The sequence below is a fragment of the Wyeomyia smithii genome, chromosome 3 (genome assembly GCF_029784165.1).
Source record: "Wyeomyia smithii strain HCP4-BCI-WySm-NY-G18 chromosome 3, ASM2978416v1, whole genome shotgun sequence".
Classification (NCBI taxonomy): Eukaryota; Metazoa; Arthropoda; class Insecta; order Diptera; family Culicidae; genus Wyeomyia; species Wyeomyia smithii.
This window is the reverse complement of record NC_073696.1, coordinates 171,067,277-171,087,195: the sequence shown is the minus strand read 5'-3', so window position 1 is coordinate 171,087,195 and position 19,919 is coordinate 171,067,277. Positions and strand designations below refer to the sequence as shown.

At 39.4% G+C, this 19,919-nt stretch overlaps 1 protein-coding gene and 1 long non-coding RNA gene across 2 annotated transcripts in view; both read left to right on the top strand.

The window, feature by feature from the left end:
- LOC129732180 (dolichol kinase) overlaps positions 1-4,657 on the top strand; it is a 33,934-nt gene extending 29,277 nt beyond the window's left edge. The window contains exons 2-4 of the mRNA XM_055692767.1: positions 3,028-3,514; positions 3,576-3,965; positions 4,019-4,657. Of these exons, the coding sequence (XP_055548742.1) occupies positions 3,028-3,514; positions 3,576-3,965; positions 4,019-4,513 (1,372 nt within the window). The 3' untranslated portion in view covers positions 4,514-4,657. The remainder of the gene's footprint in view (positions 1-3,027; positions 3,515-3,575; positions 3,966-4,018) is intronic.
- A 10,464-nt stretch (positions 4,658-15,121) lies between these two features.
- On the top strand, positions 15,122-19,919 carry LOC129732181 (uncharacterized). Its single transcript, XR_008729197.1, has 2 exons — positions 15,122-19,094; positions 19,153-19,919. It is a non-coding gene; the product is annotated as an uncharacterized LOC129732181 (long non-coding RNA).

Genomic DNA, 19,919 nt, shown 5'->3' with positions numbered 1-19,919 from the left:
TCATGAACCGTTTTAACGGTCATCCGCTTCGGCAACATAAAGAACCAAAATACCTTTCTTTTAGACGTTGAGCTTGAATTGGTTACAAAAATAAAGAAAACTAAAAAAATGTGATTAAACATAATCGCTCGTTTTTGGCACATGTGTGCCAAAATCGAACCGTGCCTAAAGTAAAACGAGCTCAAATCAAACAGAGCTCCAAAAGGAAATATAAAACTATTGTAGTCCTACGTCAACCATGCGGTCGTGTCTTGGATACCACTCTCTTACTTTTTTGACGTAGAACTAAGGAATTTTGTAAAATATGTTCAATTTCAAATATGATTTATTAGCATTTGAAGTTTACAATGGATTTTTTTCGTTCCTACAGCAATTGATTGGAAAATCTTCTACATATCGCTAGATTTGAAAGTAAAATATCATTTTAATCTTCTTGCACTCTGACTGTTGAAACTTGTTTGCGCTATATAGTGTTTGCTTCATTCCTGTTCAATGATGTCATATGTGCAAACTAAAATTTGATAGAAATTCAACTCTTTTGCACAACATTCTAAACATACTCAATCCAACTAATATAACTAACAACCTCGTGTACTTCTACGTCAACCTTGCGGTCGTGGCTTTGCATGCAACCATTGTGATTTTTTGCCCGGCTTTGGTATAAACACCACCTTGACGTTCCACCATCTGAACGGAATATGTCCCAGAGTTAGGCTGACTCGAAAAAGGCCGATGGGTTCGGATATGATGACTCTGTCCAATTTTTGCAAGTTTGGTTGAATGCCATCCATTTCTTGATCTAACTACCTATGCATCTTCCATCGGTCAAAAAAGTGAAATTTTGAGCACTTTCGTTTTTTACATCCTAAAGTCCGATTGAGCTAAAATTTAACGTTGGCACTTTTTTCGAACAGATAAAGCTTTTGAGCATGTATTTCATGCATTTTATCGGCCTCCCGGAAAGTCTATTTTTTATTTTCAAAAAAAAAAAAAAATATTTCGATATTGGGGGGGGGAAAGCTCGTCATAACTTCCGGCCCTCTCCGTAGCACATACTACGGAGAGCCAGGTGAACACCCACCAATTACCTGTCGATCTTCCTAACTGGAAGACGTCTGCAAACTATCTCTAATAATGATATTTCGTCCACTGTATCACAAGCAATTGCGAATAGATGGGCGATGGAGAGATATTGAGTGCATTGGGTACAGGGCCAAGTCCCCCCTGGGTCGCGCCAAACGATGACGGAAAGGTGTGCCAGGGGAGCCTCACCGGACTCTTCCGCTGAATTGGGGATACTCTTCTGCTTCTTCACAAATCGATCATCAAATTAACCAACCTTTTTTTTATTTTTTTTTTATTTTTTTTTATTATTTTTTTTGTTTATTTTATTTTATTTTATTTTATTTTTTTTTATTTTTTAATTTTGATTTTATTTTTTTCATTTTGTTTTTTTACGTGCAACGGGAAGGATTACAATAGGTGTATAGACCAGGGGGTTAGTCCCTAGATATGCTGACTTAGCGGAAAGCACGGGTTATACACTTAACAATGACAATGACAAAAAATATTTCGATATTGAAAACTTCACAAACTACCTACCCGTGCTTTTTCCATTGGTCAAAACAGTGGTACTCTGACCGCTTTGAGTTCGATTGAGCTGAACTTTTGCATGGGGATTTTTCACGAGAAGACGAAATTTCTGAGCCTTAGCACTAAGTGAAATTTGAAGGTTGAAATTTTTCCATGCATTCGCATTCCATTACACCCCAATAACTAGTTTTGTGTTAGTGGAACCCCAATAATACAAGACATTGAATGATGTAGCTGCTTTTGCCGAACTGATTTGCTGAAGATCATTTGCAACCATTTGAAGTTAAATGAAATTTTTGCTGGACTTTTTTCATATCTGTCAGGGGAACCGCGAACCGTTGAGATGTTGGGTACGCAGCAAATATATGGGATTTGACAGCGATAGCATAGTCCTGAAATTATCGAGACTCGACAGTAGATTCTAAGTAAGTACAACGTAACCACGACCTAACTACTATTGTTTCTAAATCCCGTTTTGCTGCATTATGGTCAATAATTTAGGTTACCCTTTCTCAACCTGCCTCTTTCTTGAATATTCTCAAAATTTACATTTTTTATCAAAATCCACGAAAACGGAAGTCCTGGCTACGCCACTGAACGATATAATAACAAATAATCTCTGTAGCAGAAAATATACGATTGGGCTTAAACTTTCAATGCCAATTACACTAAGGTCGCTTTTTATGCGGTTTTTTACGCGGGTTTCTTTTTACGCGGCTTTTTCTACGCGGATTCTGGAATTTACGCGGTTTTTTTTACGCGGATTCCGGAATTTACGCGGTATTTTTTTTGCGCGGATTTCGGTTCCTCTTCACTCGGATTGCAAAATAAACGCAGTTTTTTTTACGCGGATTCCGGAATTTACGCGGTTTTTTTTACGCGGATTCCGGAATTTACGCGGTTTTTTTTACGCGGCATGTATCCCCCGCGTAAAAAGCGTCTTTAGTTTACTCGAAATAATGTTTTTTGGCGCTTGGCTCGTTTTGGTTCTACCCCGACCGTTTCATAGTTTCTTCACGCTCTCCTCGATTCCTTAACCGTATTCCCGCGTAGAGAAATCAGTTTTTTATCGAAAAATGACATTCAAACTCTTATTACTCAGTAACCGCATCCATAATTGGCACAGAAATTTCTAACGATGAAAATATTCTAAGCAGTTAGAGAACAGATCTTCAACATGCAATATAGTTTGTGCCAATTATGGATGCGGTTACTGTATAGTTGTTAAACTGTTATCAAAGTTTATATGTCAGGTGATGCCATCACCCGCGGGGAATGGGTTAATAATAGTTTGTGTAGAAATAAAATCATTGATTATCATAATCAAAGTTGTTTTCGATTCAAAAACTTTAAACTATAATAACTACAAAAAATGTTGCAGCGTCTTCAATTTGTTATTAATTATTGATATTAATTTATTTATTTATTTTACAGACCGGATGCCGATAATGGCTTTTGGTTGTCACTATTGCTTACTTTCGCCCTATTGCTCAATGTAGTGAATCGTGATCGACAACCTATCAGCCTTATTTATAAACGAACAACGATCCTCTGCTCTGGAATGTTTTTACAATCGACGTGTATATTTGTTTCGTTCTGCACGAAAGAACCTGTGCGAGGTAGTGGTAAAGTGCTTTACACTACGTTGACAACATGCATTACTAGCTTTCTTTTCTGGATGACTTTAAATGAGAACGTGATTTTTAGTTCTTTGAGTGGTTTTTTCAGCTGTGTGTTATATGACAGGATTTTATTTTACATTTTAATAAAAATGCCCAAGTCATTCACACTAGGTGAAGCATCGCTAGTTTGCCAGGGATTGGTCGCTTTTCTATATACTGCTTTTATTCAGATTCCTGAGACGTTTATTTATGACAAGCTCAAGTACAACACAGCCGGACAGATGCAGCTAATCGTTCAGGTGTGCTATATATCTATTTGTAATAATGCAAAAAATTAGTAATCTGCGCACTTTTTTACAGATTAGTCTTCTGGCTAGCAGTTTGGTTATAATCCTATGTCATTTCCTACCTATACTCCGTAATACTATATGTTTTTGGATACTGTTTCTTCTGGTTGCTAGTGGTACCGCTTTACTGCCCATTGCGGGTTACCCGGTGTTTTTCAAATTATTCGAATTTATATTCAGCGACCTCAAACGCATCACAACTGTGATGATATACCTGTTATTGCTAATAATAACGAGCATTTTTGTAATATGGCAACTCCATCGTGACTGTACCGCAAACACAATGTTAAGAAAAATCTTTCATTTCCTCGTTCTTTTTGTATACTTACCCGGATTGTGGTACCAATGCACTTTGCTTTACGTTGCCTCTGCCTTCATGCTGGCATTGCTGTTGCTATTAGAGGTACTAGTATAAAATGATTTGAAATTATTCTTGATTGTATTTTTTTTTTATAGACAGCACGAATCATAGAATTAAGGCCAATTCATGGAATATTGGAACAAGTCGTAAAGAGTTTTGTTGATGAGAAAGACGCTGGCTCAGTAGCTCTTACACCTATATATTTACTAGCTGGTTGCTCCCTACCGCTGTGGCTTCATCCCGCTCCGTGTGATTTGACCGACTCGGCCGGACATGATTTTTTGAAAATGATGGCTGGGATTTTATCTGTGGGCATCGGTGATACATTAGCGAGTGTTTGTGGATATTACCTGGGTAAACATAAGTGGAATGGTTCGAATAAATCAGTAGAAGGAACACTAGCAAGTACGATGGGCCAAATTGTTGTAGTTTTTATAATACATGAAATGGGGATTATTCAACTGAATACTTTGAAAGCAGCCACTGCAGGATGTGCGATTATTACTAACGCGTTGATCGAAGCAAAAACAAATCAAGTAGACAATTTAATTTTACCATTAGTTACCTACATTGTATTGTGTACAGTATAATCGAAAAACTATATATATAAATTTATATAAATTTTAAGAATACGATCGCAAATAATCAGTAGTAAAATATTCCATAGAAAAGTGTTGTGATATGATATGAATGCACAATAAGAACAGTTTAAAATACTTTTGTGGAAATGCGAACTGTGACGAATGAAAAACTACAGCGTTTATTTTAAGCAATCAAGCTCGCGTCCGTAATCCAAAGACTCCTGCTCTCTCTTTCTTGTAGAGAGAAACGTTAGTGACAGTTGAATTCATAGACTGAGGAAAATTTATCGCCACATGTGACCCCCCGCCCCCTCCCCAGCTACACCAAGAAACGAACACGATGTCCACTTGGTGTGACTAATGCACTTCAATCGTCCTGCGAATGTTCTGAAAAGTTTTTAGTGCATAAGTGAGCTGGCTTATTCCAACTATTGAATCAGCCACCTTGTTTCCTGAAATCGAAATATCGAAACATTTGTCCCTGGGCTTGGTGGTTGAGCTCCTATCTCGGGTTCTTATAGCTCTACGGAATCTTAATATGAAGTCACAAAACTATTGTATGAGAGTTTTGACAGCCCAAGGGCGCGTGCTCCCGGGTGGCGGATGGGAGCTAAGGGAGATGGTGAGAGTCAGATACCTATGTTGTAGTCTTTCCTACTCTGATCGCGGCAATCTCCTATGCGAGAAAGTTTCTTAACAATATCAATTAACACTAAAGAATTTATCTACACGTGGACCAGACCACTTAGTGCAAGCTCTTTTCTTGTCTATCCATGAATCCATGAATGCATTAGAGTCCCACATGATACTTCGTTACTTATTAGATAAAATGAATAAATGTTTTTACTTTTTTCTGGCAGTGTGACTCTTATGCATTCATGGATGGACTGTAGTTAAACGTGAACTTAAATTCTTCACTTTTTACTGTTAGTTCTATGTGCAAAGTTGTATTGTTGTATGAAGTATTATTTAGTAAACGTGTACGTGGTTTCTTTATAGACTACAGCAACTGTTCGCTAACTGGGCGACGAGCACTTCCCACTTATTGAAATCAGCTCGCTAACTGGGATATCATCTCAACGCCGAGGGGGAATTCGATGGATAACGCTGCTTCGCGACAATTTCATAAAAGGCTTTCGTTCTCAAGTTGATCACCAAATAGGGAAGCCACAACTACAAACTTGTCTCTCAAATAAAGCTTTTAAACTTTAGTTTTATAAAGCGAGTACATTTATCAGCTGTATTATTATTTTTGTATTTTTTTTTCTTCATCTATAGTTTATTTGACACGGCACAAATACAATTCAATGTTTAACGGCGCCAATTATATCTGGTAGCTTACTTTCTAAAGTATCTTAATAACTAAAAGCAAATTTTTTATCCTCGCTGCCGACTACGAGCTGAAACTAAATCTAACTTAAAGCTAGAATATTTTGCATTAAAAGCACAGGTTTGCTGTTTGATGATTTTCATTGCCATAGGTAAGCAGCATATTAAATTTGTTCCGCTGCTGGGCCAAGATATTACGGACTGGCATATTGGGTTGTTTCCATCGGGCCTTGAGAGTATCGTGCGGGTCCGATTGCTGTTTCCGGATCCGGGGTCTTAACGTGTTCTTGTCGTTTGGTTGGATGTAGGCGGAAGGGGATAGGACTAAACTGGGGCGTGGATGGATTTCAGGAAAACGTATATAAGGGACATGTAGGATAGGTCACGGCTCGCCAAGACATCACGAACAGGAACAGCCGGCTGCCTACCTTCGGCCTGCAGGGAAGCTATTAATCTAGACCTGGCGTCACGGTGTACAGGGCATGACCAAACAACGTGCTCTATGTCGTGATAACCTTCACCACAGGCACAGATACCACCTTCCCCGAGCCCAACACGACGGAGATGCGCGTCAAATCTATAGTGATTGGACATAAGCCGGGACATCACGCAAATGAAATCCCGACCTACATCCAACCCCTTGAACCACGGGTTCGTCGACACCTTGGGGATTATGGAATGTAACCACCTTCCCAGTTCCCCCTTGGTCCAAGAATTTTGCCAACTGATGATCGTATTCTGACGTACAAATGCGAAAAATTCATTAAAGGCAATTGGTCTTTCATAAATATCACCGTTTGTTGCACCCACCTTAGCCAAAGAGTCCGCTTTCTCATTACCCGGTATCGAGCAGTGAGAAGGGACCCACGCTAAGGTAATCTGAGTAGATTTTTCGGATAAAGCACTCAGATGTTCCCGTATTTTCCCCAGGAAATACGGAGAGTGCTTAACATCTTTCATCGATCGGAGAGCCTCAATGGAACTGAGACTGTCCGTAAAGATGAAATAATGGTCCGTGGGCATTTTTTCGATAATCCCTAGGGTGTACTGAATTGCAGCTAATTCTGCGACGTAAACAGAAGCAGGATTATCGAGCTTATGGGAGACGGTTAAATTGTTATTGAAGATACCGAAGCCAGTGGACCCATCAAGAAGTGATCCGTCAGTGTAGTACATATTGTCGCAGTTGATGTTTCGATATTTATTGGAAAAAATTTTAGGGATCTGCTGCACGCGTAAATGATCCGGGATTCCACGAGTTTCTTCTATCATGGATGTATCGAAAAACACAGTAGAATCAGAAGTATTTGATAAGTCGACACGATTTGGAATATTCGAAGAAGGGTTAATATTTTGGGACATGTGATTGAAATACAATGTCATAAACGGGTTTGAGAATTAAGTTCGATTAACCTTTCAAAATTTTCAATCACGGGACGGTTCAAGACCTCACATTTGATTAGAATACGAGAAGACAGGCTCCAGAAGCGGTTTTTCAATGGTAGTACTCCAGCTAAGATCTCCAAACTCATCGTATGGGTCGATTGCTTGCAACCCAAGGCGATACGCAAACAACGATATTGTATTCGCTCCAGTTTGATCAAATGTGTGTTTGCATGTGCTTTTCGGACAACAAATTGTGCAAAAAATTGTTCAAAATTGGAGAAAATCCTTGTCGGTGAAGTTTGCCCGAAAGAATGTCAATAGAAACGGAATCAAAAGCCCCCTTAATGTCCAAGAACGCAGACGCCATTTGTTCTTTGCGAGCATACGCCAGCTGAATATCTGTTGAAAGCAACGCAAGACAATCATTCGTCCCTTTGGCGCGGCGGAAGCCAAATTGAGTATCCGATAGTAGACCATTTGATTCGACCCAATGGTCTAAACGACGGAGTATCATTTTTTCCATCAATTTCCGGATACAGGATAGCATTGCAATCGGCCTATAAGAGTTGTGATCAGAAGCTGGATTCCCTGGTTTTTGGATGGCGATCACCTTCACTTGCCTCCAATCCTGCGGTACAATGTTTTGCTCCAGGAACTTATTGAACAAGTTCAACAAGCGCCTCTTGGCATTGCCGGGTAGATTCTTCAACAAGTTGAATTTGATTCTATCTAACTCAGGCGCGTTATTGTTACAGGACAGGAGGGCAACTGAAAATTCTGCCATCGTAAAAGGTGATTCTATCGCGTCGTGACCCGGAGACGTATCGCGAACAAAGTTTTGCGCAGGAACAGAGTCCGGACATACTTTTCTGGCAAAATCAAATATCCACCGACTTGAAGACTCCTCGCTTTCGTTGACCGTTACGCGATTCCGCATTCTTCGGGCAGTGTTCCAAAGAGTGCTCATCGATGTCTCCCTCGACGTCTCGTTCACGAACCGACGCCAATATCCGCGTTTCTTTGCTTTAGCCAGGCTTTTAAGCTTGGTATTAAGCTCCGAATACCGTATATAGTCGCCAGGTATACCTCCCTTCTGGTAGGCCTTAAACGAGTCGGATCTTTGCGTGTAGACATCGGAGCACACTTGGTCCCACCACGGAGTGGGAGGCCGTTCTTTGATCGTTACGCCGGGATATTTCTTCGTTTGGGCTTGCAACGCGGCGTCGAGAATCAAGCCCGCGAGGAGGTTGTATTCTTCAAGTGGTGGCTGATGTTGAATCGACTAGACCGCTTTTGAAATCATTTCCTCGTATAACTTCCAATCGAGATTCCGTGTGAGGTCATACGGAATGTCAATTGGTCGCATGCGAGTTGACCCGTTTGTAATTGAAATAAGAATAGGCAGATGGTCGCTACCGTGAGGATCGAGGATTACCTTCCATGTGCAATCCAACCGTAGCGACGTCGACCATAAGGATAGATCCAAAGCGCTTGGGCGCGCTGGAGGTTTCGGGATACGTGTCATTTCACCGTTGTTTAAAATAGTCATGTCGAAGTCATCGCAAAGGTTATAGATTAAAGAGGAGCGGTTATCATTGTAAGGGGAACCCCAAGCCACACCATGAGAGTTGAAGTCTCCCAAAATCAAACGTGGCGAGGGAAGAAGTTCTATTAAATCAAAGAGCAGCCGTTGCCCAACCTGTGCTCTGGGAGGAATATATATTGAGGCAATACAAAGCTCTTTACCTTAGGCATCGAAGGATACAATCGCTGCAAGGAGGGGCCATTGGGCAGTCAACTGCTTCAAAAATGATCTAACTGTTGGGAGGAATGCTGTAAAAAAAATTTTAATTGGATCGGGTACATTGAAATTTTCAAAAATCCAGTCCACAATGTCAGAAAATTTCACTAATCCAGAGTTTGTTTCATCAACTGGATGTGCAAAAGGAACAACTGGGGTTTTAGATGTTCCTGGCAGTGCTGGGAACTCCTTCTGGGACTTTAAATTTGCAAGCCCAGGAGGAGTTTGCTTCGGTTTTTCCGCAGCACTGTTTGGTTTGTTCGTACTTTTCATTACACTTTGGGAAATCTTAGGACCTTTACGGGGAAGTTTAGGAGAAGAAACATTTTTCCTCTTCCTAGACTCCCCAGGATTGGCATAAGATGTTCCCGCTGATGAATCGTCAGAATCGGTTTCATCAGAGGACAACAGATCAAAGGGGTTCGATGTTATGGTAGAAGTGGTCACGGTCTTCTTCAGCATCTCAGCATAAGAACGCTTTGAACGCTCCTTAAGTGACCGCTTGATTTTATCTCTGCGCTGCATGTACACCGGGCATGTGGAGAGCTCATGCTGGTTTTCCCCACAGTGAATACATTTTTCAGCATTAACACTGCAAGAATCTTCCGCATGAGTCTCCCCACACTTGCTACATCGTGCCTTATTGCAGCAGTAGGCGGCTGTGTGGCCTAACTGCTTGCAATTGGTGCAATTCATAACACGGGGTACCCACAATCGCACAGGCAGACAAACCCGGTCGATCGAGACGTGGCTAGGGAGTGCAGATCCGGCAAACGTAACGCGAAACGAGTCTGACGGAGTGTAAACTTTTTTACCGCCGACGAGAGACATGGACCGCAATTGCTTACAATCCAAAATCTTCGCCTGTGTTTCGGTATTTTTGAAACAACCGGTTGCGCTTTTTAGGATACACTCGACAGACAGACTCGAATCGGTTATGACACCGTCGATCTCCACGTCTCGTGCGGGTATGTAAACGCGATACTCGCGTGTGAAGAGCTCAGAGCAAGCGATAGCATTGGCCTGTGCCAGATCACTGACCACGACACGGAGCTTGTTAGGTCGGACCTTGGAAATTTCGGTCACGGCCCTGTACCCCTTCGTCAGGTCTTCAGAAATTTGCAGTATGTTTAATCGCGTTGAATTCACTCCTGCCTTTGGACGAAAATAAACAGTATAGCTGCCCTGTTGAGATCCGTCCGGGTAAAGCCTGGGGCGAGGGGGGACTGGAGAATGAACAGGGGAGGGGGAACAGAAGGGTCAGGGTCAGGGGGGTTCGGGGATGGTGGCACGGGAGGCGAGGGATCTATATCCATCGCGCTAAATGTAGCGCACTAGCGCCGACAAGAACACGTACCTATTTACTTCTTCCTTCCAGCAGTGGTTGTCCGATCGTTCGAAGCTGCACCCAAAGCAGCACCAGTACAGCAGCACCAATACAGCCAGCAGCAGTGAGCCTGGTGTGAGATCACTCAGCACACTCGACTGTCAACTGATGGCCTTGAATTAGAAAGATCTATTCACTGTGCACAGATCAAAACTGCAGCTGGTATTTTGCACCAATACAGCCAAAGTTGCGAGCCGGGTACAGAACGTAGCGACACAACTCACAATCTAGTTGGCATTTAGCGCGAATAATACACTCTTTTGTTTGGCTATTCGTACACACGGACCGGATTGTAATAGAACGACCACTTTGCACGTCCGTTTTTGTCGAGTGTTCGACGCGGAATGATTTTTTTTTTTTGTATTTTAAATATTCTCGATTAGAAACACTTAAATTTTTCAGTTTTCGTTCCCAATCCACATGCCCCCCGTTCGTTTTGATATTTGACGTTTGTTGTCTTTTTAACTGGGAATCCTCCCAGTTAGCCAGCGCCCAGTTAAAAAGAAGCCCAGTTAAAGCGTGCCCAGTTAGCGAATAGTTACTGTACATCGTTCATATATACATTCTTTTTCTCTTTCCCTTTTTGTTTTTTTTAATAACTCACGATTTTATTTGATATTGTTGAATTCACCAATACAGCGAAATTTGATCAAGGAACCACAGTTCTCGACTACTTTGTGATAAGGTCGTATGTCTAAACGTAAACAAAACGCGTGAGAGTTATATCCCTTGTACTTCACAAACACAAATCATCTCTCACTCGTTTTGTTTACGTTTAGATATACGACCTTATCACAAAATACTCCAGAGTTCTTCGTTTTCACTGGAATAGCATGAATGGTGCCTCATAACACCAGTGACCCGGCCCTTGGCCCCCTTCTATACCTCACAAATACAAATACACAAGGAAACCACAGTTCTTCGTTTTCAAAGCTAAGTATTATTTTATCATGTTTGTTTTTGTTTATTGATTAGCATATGTTGTTATTATTATGTTCTGTTTTTATTTTTATTATTGTTATTATAATTGTTACGATTATTATTGGTATTATCGTTATATTTATTATTATCATCATTATTTTTCAGCATAGTAAACTCAACAAACAAATAGATCTACATATAGGGATACCATCCGTCCTGATTTAGCAGGACATGTCCTGATTTTGAGATCCTATTTGAGCGTCCTGATTTATTTTTCATATTCTGGCATTTGTCCTGATTTTCTTGAAAAAGTCAATTTTGTAGCGTAACTTTTACGATTTCGGGACACAACGCTCACTGCGAACGAATTTTCTATTCTGTTGAATCTCAGTTAAGTGACGAGAGAAATCTTCTAGGTGTTTAAATCGTTAAACATCTAGTAATTGTGAATTAACGAGGCAGTCTCGCGTTTCAACAAAATGTCCCATTTAGAAAAACGTCCTGCGGAACGTGTCACGCGCCTTTGAAATGCCCCGCGGTTTCAACAAAATAGAACCACCCGATTACATATTTTACACTGCGACAGTAATTCTACAATCATTCTACTCATTTATTTCCCCCTTCACATCTAGGACAGTTAAATCAAAGAAACTTGACCTTTCTGTTTATTGGACACATACTTTGCGGCCAACTATTAGAATACAGAACGATTGCGGGACTAGCGCACCGATTTTTTCATAAAAATCTCTCCAAGGGTGGGTTTTGAAGCTATGACAACTGACTTCTTAGTCCAGCATCGTACCTTGAAACAAGCTAGGATGTCTTAGGCTTGGATCAAATTTGTGCCGAAAAAAGGGTGTCCTAATTTCTACCTCCGACTAGATGGTATCCCTATCTACATACATTTACACACACACGCACTCACACTTAATAACCTTCAGAGATCCTTGCCTTTCCTTATCCTTCGGCAGTTAATTGACTAGTTATAACTCAGGGGTCTTGCCAAGATGGTACCCTAACAAGACAGTATTTTTGCAACTTGCCCAGGGTTATTCTAGTTAATTACACAGAATTTAATTGACCAGCTGGTTTTATTTTTTTTATTTTATTTTTTTTTATTAATTTTTTTTAATTTTTTATTTTTTTTAATTTTGATTTTATTTTTTTCATTTTGTTTTTTTACGTGCAACAGGAAGGATTACAATAGGTGTATAGACCAGGGGGTTAGTCCCTAGATATGCTGACTTAGCGGAAAGCACGGGTTATACACTTAACAATGACAATGACAAAAAATATTTCGATATTGAAAACTTCACTAACTACCTACCCGTGCTTTTTCCATTGGTCAAAACAGTGGTACTCTGACCGCTTTGAGTTCGATTGAGCTGAACTTTTGCATGGGGATTTTTCACGAGAAGACGAAATTTCTGAGCCTTAGCACTAAGTGAAATTTGAAGGTTGAAATTTTTCCATGCATTCGCATTCCATTACACCCCAATAACTAGTTTTGTGTTAGTGGAACCCTAATAATACGAGACATTGAATGATGTAGCTGCTTTTGCCGAACTGATTTGCTGAAGATCATTTGCAACCATTTGAAGTTAAATGAAATTTTTGCTGGACTTTTTTCGTATCTGTCAGGGGAACCGCGAACCGTTGAGATGTTGGGTACGCAGCAAATATATGAGATTTGACAGCGATAGCTACTATTGTTTCTAAATCCCGTTTTGCTGCATTATGGTCAATAATTTAGGTTACCCTTTCTCAACCTGCCTCTTTCTTGAATATTCTCAAAAATTACATTTTTTATCAAAATCCACGAAAACGGAAGTCCTGGCTACGCCACTGAACGATATAATAACAAATAATCTCTGTAGCAAAAAATATACGATTGGGCTTAAACTTTCAATGCCAATTACACTAAGGTCGCTTTTTATGCGGTTTTTTACGCGGGTTTCTTTTTACGCGGCTTTTTCTACGCGGATTCTGGAATTTACGCGTTTTTTTTACGCGGATTCCGGAATTTACGCGGTTTTTTTAAGGCGGATTCCGGAATTTACGCGGTATTTTTTTGCACGGATTTCGGTTCCTCTTCACTCGGATTGCAAAATAAACGCAGTTTTTTTTACGCGGATTCCGGAATTAATGCGGTTTTTTACGCGGATTCCGGAATTTACGCGGTTTTTTACGCGGCATGTATCCCCCGCGTAAAAAGCGTCTTTAGTTTACTCGAAATAATGTTTTTTGGCGCTTGGTTCGTTTTGGTTCTACCCCGACCGTTTCATAGTTTCTTCACGCTCTCCTCGATTCCTTAACCGTATTCCCGCGTAGAGAAATCAGTTTTTAATCGAAAAATGACATTCAAACTCTTATTACTCAGTAACCGCATCCATAATTGGCACAGAAATTTCTAACGGTGAAAATATTCTAAGCAGTTAGAGAACAGATCTTCAACATGCAATATAGTTTGTGCCAATTATGGATGCCGTTACTGTATAGTTGTTAAACTGTTATCAAAGTTTATATGTCAGGTGATGCCATCACCCGCGGGGAATGGGTTAATAATAGTTTGTGTAGAAATAAAATCATTGATTATCATAATCAAAGTTGTTTTCGATTCAAAAACTTTAAACTATAATAACTACAAAAAATGTTGCAGCGTCTTCAATTTGTTATTAATTATTGATATTAATTTATTTATTTATTTTACAGACCGGATGCCGATAATGGCTTTTGGTTGTCACTATTGCTTACTTTCGCCCTATTGCTCAATGTAGTGAATCGTGATCGACAACCTATCAGCCTTATTTATAAACGAACAACGATCCTCTGCTCTGGAATGTGTTTACAATCGACGCGTATATTTGTTTCGTTCTGCACGAAAGAACCTGTGCGAGGTAGTGGTAAAGTGCTTTACACTACGTTGACAACATGCATTACTAGCTTTCTTTTCTGGATGACTTTAAATGAGAACGTGATTTTTAGTTCTTTGAGTGGTTTTTTCAGCTGTGTGTTATCTGACAGGATTTTATTTTACATTTTAATAAAAATGCCCAAGTCATTCACACTAGGTGAAGCATCGCTAGTTTGCCAGGGATTGGTCGCTTTTCTATATACTGCTTTTATTCAGATTCCTGAGACGTTTATTTATGACAAGCTCAAGTACAACACAGTCGGACAGATGCAGCTAATCGTTCAGGTGTGTTATATATCTATTTGTAATAATGCAAAAAATTAGTAATCTGCGCACTTTTTTACAGATTAGTCTTCTGGCTAGCAGTTTGGTTATAGTCCTATGTCATTTCCTACCTATACTTCGTAATACTATATGTTTTTGGATACTGTTTCTTCTGGTTGCTAGTGGTACCGCTTTACTGCCCATTGCGGGTTACCCGGTGTTTTTCAAATTATTCGAATTTATATTCAGCGACCTCAAACGCATCACAACTGTGATGATATACCTGTTATTGCTAATAATAACGAGCATTTTCGTAATATGGCAACTCCATCGTGACTGTACCGCAAACACAATGTTAAGAAAACTCTTTCATTTCCTCGTTCTTTTTGTATACTTACCCGGATTGTGGTACCAATGCACTTTGCTTTACGTTGCCTTCATGCTGGCATTGCTGTTGCTATTAGAGGTACTAGTATAAAATGATTTGAAATTATTCTTGATTGTATTTTTTTTTTATAGACAGCACGAATTATAGAATTAAGGCCAATTTATGGAATATTGGAACAAGTCGTAAAGAGTTTTGTTGATGAGAAAGACCCAGGGTTATTCTAGTTAATTACACAGAATTTAATTGACCAGCTGGTTACTGAGGCTGGGATGCCAATCCTCTTATCACTGGTATAGCATAAATGGTGCCTCATAACACCAGTGACCCGGCCCTTGGCCCCCTTCTATACCTCACAAATACAAATACGAAATCAAAACATCGAAACATTTGTCATTCCTCGCTATCACCTTGTAGGGTTGCTGGAGTGGCTTTTTGACAGCGTCTACGCGACATGCCTGCAGTCCTTCAATTCTAGATGCACGAATGCTTTTTCATTTGTGTGGTGAGATGCTGCAGGCGATCTCAGATCGGCGAATGTTTTGTGTAGTTTTTTAGCAGCTAGGTTAGTAGGGATGGGCGATACTGTCTGAGTATCGATACCTGAGTACTCGAATACTTTTGCACAAAACGGTACCAAGTATCGTGGTATCGGTATAGAAAGTATTCCTAAATACTCGATGCTTTTGGCCGAAGTATCGATACTATTGGTATCGATATTGGTGTCGCCTTTCCCCAATAGAAGGCATTCGTGGTATCGGTATCGTTTCAAAGTATCGTTGGCAAAGTATCGATACCGCTACTCATCGCTGGCAACGAGTATCGATGCCGAAATACTCGATACTTTGTCGATACAAGTATCGCCCATCCCTATAGGTTAGTGCGATCGATGTTAGGGGAGGAATGTACAAAACGCACCAGTTAAGCATTTTCGCGATTTACAGCGCTTCAAATCATTTCAAAGCGACATTCACACTTATATCAAATCACCGAATTCGTCTTTTTTTCACCGACTTTTCAACAGCTGAGCGCTCGGTAAAACGTTCGGTAATATAAACCACTACCGATCGATCAGTAATAAATTTTTTGTTGCTTTCTGTCATTATTACCGACCTAATTTGTGAAAACGGCAAATGCAATTAGTTGCCAAAACCACCGATCAAATCTGTAAGTTGTGTAAGACAATACCGAAAGATCTGTGATATCTGTTCACTTTTAATTATTTAGGTAAACCAGAAATATGATGTAACATTGTTTTGATAAAAAAATATTTTTATTCAAATATCAAAAATTTTACCTATTAAAAATAAAAAAAAATCAGAAATCGACGCTCGCCGCACCGAATTTGTCAGGGTGAAAATCAATTAACCTTCATGCCAGTTGTGCTCATAGTTTCAAAACCGAAAATCTTCCGGGTGTGTCCATTAACAAGGCGGTGTAAACTATTTACGTAGCATGCGACAGATGCTCGGAAGTAGAGGCATATTATGTGATGGTTTGATGCCTAAAATATTTACAAACTTACGAAAAATTTGTACTATGCGAACATCTTTTAGCTGAAGTTGTTGGAGAAAGTCCTCCATGTTTTCGTAGGAACTTCAATGTTCAAACGGAACCGAGAATGTGATTTGACAACCAGAACGAGAACGAATAAAAAAATTCGACAGCTCTATAGTTGGTCCAGTAGTTTTTTACAAATATTCGGTAAAAGTTTAATTTACCGAAGTTCAGTAGAAAATATAACAGTTTTCGGTAAAATCATTTGCTGAATACAGAAAATATGTAAAGTTTTTTATTTATTTATTTATTGAAATAAATCCATCCGACTAGCAGTCTTAATGAATAATCGAGTGTATGGCTGGGAAAAGCCACCTTGAAAGTCACTGGTAGGCGACTATTAAGGCGGCATAAAAACCCAGCATCTTTTTTAAAAAACAAAAACATCTACAGAGATATTACAAAAATTTGATACAGATAACATAGATAAAGTCGAAACAAACAATGCACATTAATTAACTATACTAGAAATTAAAATTAACATTTTGACGATTATAAACCAAAGCCATCCGACGAACAGGTTCATGCTGGCCATAATTCGTGCGGTGTGCGTTGGTCTGCAGTAATCGCTGATGACGTTGTGGACGAAGAGGGCATTGCAGCTGAAGCATTGTCAAGATAGCGGGGCAGTCATAGCAACCAGTGAGGATTTTGTGCACATTTCTGGCCAGTATGTCCTTACGACGTTCTTCAAGGGGTTTTATCCCCACCAGCAGGCAAAGGTTTTCGTATGGCGGCAAATTATCAGGGTTCCTCCATGGCAATCTGCGACAAATCCTTCGGATAAAGAGCTTTTGAATGCGCTCGATTCGCTGTATCCGAAAATCGTTGTACGGGTCCCAAACAACGCAGGCAGTTTCTAAAACTGAGCGTACCAGAGAGCAGTAGAGTGTGCGCATAGTACCAGGATCGTGAAACTCCTTTCCAATCCTAAATATTAAACCAAGTTGACGATTGGCTTTATTGATGATCGCAGAATAATGCTGCCTAAATGACATACTGGTGTCCAAAAAAAACACCCAAATCAGTGACAACGTCGCTACGATGTAAATAAGTGCCAGCGATACGATAGTCAAAAAGCAACGGCTGTTTTTTGCGCTGGAAGCTGATCACGGTACATTTGGGAATGCTCAGCATCATATAGTTGCGTAGGCACCAGTCGTTGAAAGCATCGAGTAACGTTTGAAGTCTACAGCAATCATCATAATTCTCAACAATTTGAAATATTTTAGTATCATCAGCGTACAATAGTCGTGTGCCAGGTGGTAGAACTTTAGTTACATCATTAATGTACAAAGAGAAAAGCAGCGGCCCAAGAATGCTGCCTTGAGGAACACCAGAATTGTTGCTGAACCAAGCGGATTGCGACGTTCCCAACTGTACCGCGATCTGTCGGTTGCGTAGATAAGAACTGAGCCATTTTACCAGTCCAGTTGAAGCTCCAAGCTTGTCGCATTTTGCACAAAGTAATCCATGATCAACACGATCAAAAGCAGCTTTCAGGTCCGTGTTATATCAATTTTACAAACAACTCTTTATTTTCTCAAACTTACCGATCGAAATTGTGATAATAAGTACCGAACATTTATTACCTGATTGAGTGTGTTGAACGTGTAGGATGGTTGTAGGATCTATTTATTGTACACACTTATTTTGAATCACCGAATTCATCTTTTTTCCACCGACTTTTCAACAGCTGAGCGCTCGGTAAAACGTTCGGTAAAATAAACCACTACCGATCGATCAGTAATCAAATTTTTGTTGCTTTCTGTCATTATTACCGACCTAGTTTGTGAAAACGGCAAATGCAATTAATTGCCAAAACCACCGATCAAATCTGTAAGTTGTGTAAGACAATACCGAAAGATCTGTGATAATTGTTTTTGTTCACTTTTAATTACTTTAAGTAAACCAGAAATATGATGTAACATTGTTTTGATAAAAAAATATTTTTATTCAAATGTTATTAAAAATTTTACCTATTAAATATAAAAAAAAAATCAAAAATCGACGCTCGCCGCACCGAATTTGTCAGGGTGAAAATCAATTAACCTTCATGTCAGTTGTGCTCAAAGTTTCAAAGCCGAAGATCTTCCGGGTGTGTCCATTAACAAGGCGGTGTAAACTATTTACGTAGCATGCAACAGATGCTCGGAAGTAGAGGCAAATTATGTGATGGTTTGATGCCTAAAATATTTACAAATTTTGTTATATACTTACGAAGTTGTTGGAGAAAGTCCTCCATGTTTTCGTAGGAACTTAGTCTTCAAACGGAACCGAGAATGTGACTTGACAACCAGAACGAGAACAACGAATAGAAAAAATTTGACAGCACTATAGTTGGTCCAGTAGTTTTTTTGAGTTTTAGACATTATGGCACACTTTTTTATATGAGATTTGTAGAGAAGCTGGGTTTTTATGAGAAAAGCGAAGAATTTTGTCATAAAAAGCCACATGTGTAAGTATTTTGGGGAATTAATAGCATGGGCCATCTTACCCAACTGGTGCGTCTTGTACGGTTCTCCCCTACTTGCTCAGCGCTTACCCCAAATCATTTTGATTGGATGCGTCAGATGGTTCGAAACCACGATGCCCAGTATCGTTACAGGTCACCGCGCAGGCTCCTGCTAATCTATAGTGGAAACGGTGGGTAGCGGAATATCTTCCTATAACCCGTCGCACTAAGGGGTTCTATCCATTGCAGACAATATCTGTAAGAGGAATTGTAATAATAGTGGATCCGAATTTGCCAAGGAACTGTTGTTCCAAAGGCCGCATGATGTCTGTCGGCCAAAATGTCTACAAATGGCCAAGTTCGTTCGGCAGTCGTTAAGACTACTATGATACAAATCATATTGTGTGTGTATTTTTTGCTTTTTCTGTTTGTAATTTTTTTTTTGGTTTTTACATGAGATATTAAATTTGGCCAAGCTATATATTTTTTTATGTTTCATCTTGGAGGTAGAATTTCATTAATCTTTGTCACTGTCATCAAATGAAATCACCGTGCGTCCTAATTTAAGGGTTAATAATAATAATAATAATAATAATAATAATAATAATAACGATAATAATAATAATAATAATAATAATAATAATAATAATAATAATAATAATAATAATAATGTTAATGATTATAATAATGATAGCAATACAGGTCGGACTCGATCATCCGGAACATCAAACAAGTTTTCATTCCAGATAATCGAGTTTTCCGGATAATCGAATCACAGAAAAAATACTCAATTTGATATTAACGAACATAAAATAAATATTTTCTTTCATTTATTTTACTTGTATAACCAGAAATTATTTCTGTGGCGAAAAGGGGTAAAATCTTGAGAAGCGAAAATAAATTGGACATTGATTATTTTCACTCAATTCGAACATGTCCCAAACATGCAGTGAGTGACATAAATAATGGTCACAAATATGCCAGTAAAATTTCGGAATAAAAATTAAAAACGAAAA